Source organism: Sinocyclocheilus anshuiensis, unplaced genomic scaffold (assembly GCF_001515605.1).
Source record: "Sinocyclocheilus anshuiensis isolate Anshui unplaced genomic scaffold, SAMN03320099.WGS_v1.1 scaffold58, whole genome shotgun sequence".
Classification (NCBI taxonomy): Eukaryota; Metazoa; Chordata; class Actinopteri; order Cypriniformes; family Cyprinidae; genus Sinocyclocheilus; species Sinocyclocheilus anshuiensis.
This window is the reverse complement of record NW_015547688.1, coordinates 2,390,287-2,395,618: the sequence shown is the minus strand read 5'-3', so window position 1 is coordinate 2,395,618 and position 5,332 is coordinate 2,390,287. Positions and strand designations below refer to the sequence as shown.

The 5,332-nt window shown below is 35.6% G+C and overlaps 1 protein-coding gene across 1 annotated transcript in view; it reads left to right on the top strand.

Annotated features, from left to right (window-relative positions):
- Positions 1-5,326, top strand: part of LOC107703396 (sorting nexin-8-like) — an 11,067-nt gene extending 5,741 nt beyond the window's left edge. Inside the window, exons 9-13 of the mRNA XM_016506007.1 lie at positions 766-895; positions 979-1,047; positions 1,758-1,907; positions 4,678-4,827; positions 4,959-5,326. Of these exons, the coding sequence (XP_016361493.1) occupies positions 766-895; positions 979-1,047; positions 1,758-1,907; positions 4,678-4,827; positions 4,959-5,048 (589 nt within the window). The 3' untranslated portion in view covers positions 5,049-5,326. The remainder of the gene's footprint in view (positions 1-765; positions 896-978; positions 1,048-1,757; positions 1,908-4,677; positions 4,828-4,958) is intronic.
- The last annotated feature ends 6 nt before the right edge of the window (positions 5,327-5,332 follow it).

Genomic DNA, 5,332 nt, shown 5'->3' with positions numbered 1-5,332 from the left:
AAAAAAAAAAAATATATATATATATATATATATATATATAATTTATAAAAAATAGTTATTGGCTGACCATTTTTCCCACCCAGCAGTACTGTTAGATGTATAAATAAATAATGCCACAGCGAAGATGTTTTTGGCCATTTAGAGGAAAAAATAAATTGTGATTAAGGCCGATAAATATTAAAAGAACCACTGTCTTAAACGTAGAAATTTTTTTAGAATGTTTAAAATATAAAGGCAGCTGTAGATTTTGATCTATAAAATATTACGCTTGTGCTAACTATTTTTTTTTCTACCCCCAGTACTGTTAGATATATAAATAAACTGTGATTAAAATCATGATTTAAATCATGTATTTATTTTATACTAGTTTTTTAAAACCTTTTTTAACACATTTTATCTACCCACCAGCACTGTGACTTAAATAATGATATTATTCACACAATTTATTTATACACATATATTTATTTCAATACTCCTTTGGATTTTCCCCCCTTTACTACCCCCATCACCCCTTGCAGCAAAATAAATAAATGAATAAACCTTCAAAGTGATACAAGTCTAGAAATCAACCTGTAAGGGTTTATTTTTTGATGGTGACTATTTGACTGTACATTATCTCTTCTGTACAATAGTACAGTACAGTAACATTCACTGTTTGAGTAGGTGGAAAATACCATATTTTTTTCTGTGGTTTAAGAGAGCCTTATTATCAGATGTTTATGACTACCTGCCATAGATTTCAGCTTTGGTCTCTCTCCGCTCAAGTTCTTTGGGATCGGATGAGTCACCTGTGCCTATCCTGGCATCCTGCAAGAGTCCTTGGGCTGCTCTCAGACGCTCTGTCAAAGGGCTTTCTGTTGAGTTCTCACTTCTGTCTGAAAAAGCTGCCCAACAGGTAGGCTACTGTGCCGCCCACACATACCACGTGAACTGGCTGCGCACTGCTACAGAGGAATTTAATTTGTTTATTTAATACAGGGCAGAAGAGAGGAGGATGATGTGGTGGAAAAACTGAATCTGTTCCTTGACTTGCTGCATTCGTACAGGGTGAGTATTTATGTGCTTTAACATTTAGCCACAGCTAAAACTTTTTCTTTGTATTTTTGCCCATTTAGAGGAAATAAATCTCTAAATATTCTGAAATAATCTGTTAAAAGATTATGCGGTAAATACAGTTGTACCAGTCAAAAGAATTGTTATTGATAATAATAAATGTTTTTAAGAAGCAAATCGGCATATTAGAATGATTTCTGAAGGATCATGTGACACTGAAGTCTGGTGTAATGATGCTGAAAATTCAGATTTACATCACAGGAATAAATTACACTTTAACAGTTTTAACAGTTTAACAGTTATTTTAAATTGCAATAATATTTTGCAGTATGAATGTTTTTATTGTACTTTTGATCAAATAAATACAGCCTTAATAAGAGACTTTGAAAAACATTACCATGAGAAACTTCTTTTAAAAACATTAAAAAAAAGTAATTACTACAAACTTTTTGACTGGTATTTTTCTTCTTCTGAATTTTGACATCATTTCAGAATTCTTGGAATATAGCAAAAGAGTTGTAATTTAGCTGTTTTCATCCACTGTTTATCTAGAGAGGACAAGAAATAATGGGGAGACTTGTGTTGCAAGCTTAATTCAAACATGTGTTACCCACATGAGCACCAAAGCTCAAAGTACATATAAGTTACCACTGAGCCATGGCACATACGATTTTTTATGAGTGTGTATGTGTGGTGTCATACAGGATTTGTGTGAACGACATGAGAAAGGGGTCTTGCACGAACACCAGCGTGCGCTACAGAAGTATGGTGTCATGAAAAGACAAATCCTGAGTGCCACGGTGCAGCCTAAAGAACAGGTTTCTGTCGAACAGCTTGAGTCCCGCATCGTCCAGGTCAGCCCTCACACACACACACACACACACACACACACACAAAGAGCTACAGCAGATTGTAAGGCAGAATTACCAGAGGGGAAATGTGGGGACCAGTAGCTCGAGGGGCGCTGATACATCCTTTTAATTTAGTTGGTGAAATTGATCTGAAGGGCTTGAAACCAAAGCCCTTGAGCAAGATTTGTATTCTCAAAATCCCTCTGGGGATGCCGCAGGCATCTGAACTAAGATTTCTGCCTCTTTGGAGAGGTAGTAGTAGGCCTCTTTTTTTAATCTTGTTTAGGCCTGGGTTTTCAAACTGGGCTCTCAAAAATAAAACATTGTACATAGAACAAAAACATTTAACTTAAGATCTTAAATATTTTTCAGAATTTGATTATATTGGTAATACACTACTATTTGGTCTGAGTAAGATTTGTATTTAAAAAAAATAAAATAAATCAGACATGTTCACAAGTCTCTGAGGTCCAAGTCAAGTCTCAAGTCTTTAAGGTCGAGTCTAAGTCAAGTCTCAAGTCTTTAAGGTCGAGTCTAAGTCAAGTCTCAAGTCTTTAAGGTCGAGTCCAATTCAAGTCTTAAGTCTTTGTTCTATTTATTAGCAACAGTTCTTTCAGCTAGTTATAGAGGCTAAATTGGTTTGAAATACTGATTTCACTATATGATTTTCTCAAAAAATACGTTAACAAAATTGAAGACAAATTAGAAATTAAAAGGTGTCCATTTATTAATTGTCAGACAAAATGCTGCACATTTCTTTGTAAAATTGAAATATGTCAAACAACAAAACTAAATTGAAATTTTAAAACAAACCCCAATCAATCAAATGAATAACACAAATTAAATAAATCTCATATAAACAAACTAAGGCTTTGTCTGTGCTCTTTTTCTATTTAAAATTAGAGGCAACCACAGTATTTTAAACACAACACAATCCTAACAAAGAGGCTGCATACATGCAGCATGAGCTTTTAATCTGCATTGGATTGTATAATTTCGAAATTTAAAGCAAAAACAAAATGTTCTGACCTTAGTTTTGTGAAAATATTCTACATAAAACATCTGCATGAAACAAAACAGCAGACAGGCTGAATTAGAATGCAGATTCACTTTCTGCCAGCAGGTGGCGCTTGAACAGCAATTAAACATAATTTCCTTGGTTGCCGCTGTAAACAAAGCAGCGCTGCGGTTATGAACACTACTTTAATATGCATTATACAGAGGCAAGATAAAAAGAAAATACCATCTAAACTTTTCTAAAGACAGCCAGTTCCCCTCAGAGATACATTCATATAAACTCCCATACCAAATGACTTGCGTTTTTTACGAGTCTCATGAGTCACGAGTCCAAGTCAAGTCTCGAGTCAGCTGTTCACGAGTCCAAGTCCAAGTCTTTATTTATGCGACTTAAGTGCAACTCGAGTCCAAGTCACAGACTCGAGTTTCCATCTCTGACAGAAATTAACACTTATAGGGCCAGATTTACTATCAGTTTGCGTCAGCGCAAACCCTCATTTGGCGTTAAAAAACTACTGTCAGGATTTACTAAAGACACGCAGTGGGAAATTAGCGCTGAAAAGGTGTGGACAGAGTTATTTTTGCGACTTCCTTTATTGAATTTACATTTGTAAGAGTTTCCCTTACGATTGTTAAATTTCTGGGAGGAGAGTATTTAAATGAATCACACAATGTGATTTACTACGATTTGCGCTTGTCAATTTACTGGTATTTGCGGCATTATTTAACGGCTAAAAAAGCATATCTTATAGCAGGCAGCATTTTACGCTTCTCTTGGTAGATTGCGCTGGTCATTATGCAAATTAGATGTTGCGTCTGTGTTCGTTAATGTGTGCATTTTCAGTAAATCACCCGCAGAATTTTCCCTCTTATCGGCGCTTTTATGGAATTGCGCTCTAACGCTAATTTGCCTTGTTATTTTTTGCTGTCCCTTATTCAGCAAGGATGCAGTACATTGATCAAAAATGACAGTAAAGACACTTATAATGTTAAAAAGCTTTCTATTTCAAATAAAGGCTGTTCTTTTAAACTTTCTGTTCATCAAAATCTATCACTGTTTCCCACCAAAATATTAAGGAAGGATCATGTGACACTGACAACTGGAGTAATAACTGCTGAAAATTCAGCTTTGCCATCACAGGAAGGAAATTACATTAAAAACGTATTGCTATTTTAAAATGTAATACAATTTCACAATATTACTTTTTTACTACATTTTTGATTCAACCTAGGTGAGAATAATAGACATCTTTCAAAAAGATAGAAAAATGTTACTGAAATAGTAATTAATACCACTAATGTATATTCATTGCATCACCAGCACTGAGGATATTTTATAAGCCACCCAAAAAAATTCCTAGCAACCCGTTTCATTTTGTTAAGTCTTAATAAACGTTATACACTGACCAAACTTTCATTCAAGCATTTAATTGATCATTTGAGCAGCCATTTTGCACGTTCATTTTATTTTCTCATTTAACAATTTGATTTATCACTTTAATTTTGTTATAAAACAACATAAAGGCCCTGGCCAGCTGGAGGACAAGAGAAACACTCCCTCATTCTTAAGTGATATTGATGCAATGCCAAATCATGTGAGGCACATATACAATATCTGTCTAACCTTCAACTAGCATGTCATGATCCAGTGGTTTTGAACTGCTGGGTGGCTCATTGTAATAATGATGATGATGATGGTTAGGGTGGGAAGATGTGACCGCACTGTAACCTCACTATGATCTCTGACTCACGGCAGCAAGAAAACGCCATCCAGGTTATGGAGCTGCGCAGCTACTTCTCCCTGTTCTGCCTGCACCAGGAGAGCCAGCTCATATTCACATACCTGCCCATTACGTCTCACATCCTGGGGGCATTTGTAAACTCACAGGTGCAGGGACATAAAGAGGTAAGTTTATCTTTTATCTATCTCGGTGTTAAAGCTATTCATTTTAATGTGCGCCAAAGTTAGTTTTATTACTTTGATCCTAACAAAGCCTTCTAATATTTGCTGTTGTGCCTTATTTTGCTCTGATCTAGATGGGTGAGGTGTGGCAGAATCTTCATTCCAAGCTTAAAAGTATTTTTGGTGACGGTAACGGACAGTCTCCGCCTCTCAGCCCAAAATAGCCTCTTCAGAATCGAAAGAAAATGAACTCCAGTCTGTTTTGAATAGCAGGATCTATTCAGGAAATAATACGGACAGTCAGTATTCTTTCTTGCAAAGAGTTATGGGGCAGTTCCTAAAATCTGTCTGTCGAAAAGGGCCCTTAATTTCCTACAGTTTGAACAAACTGACGCCTAAAATAAACGGCTAATGATGTTGAGAATAAGTTGAGAAAATGCAACAAGATGCTACAACACTGTATTACCCTGTTGAAAAAATCAGCATATGCTGGTTAGGTATGTTTTGA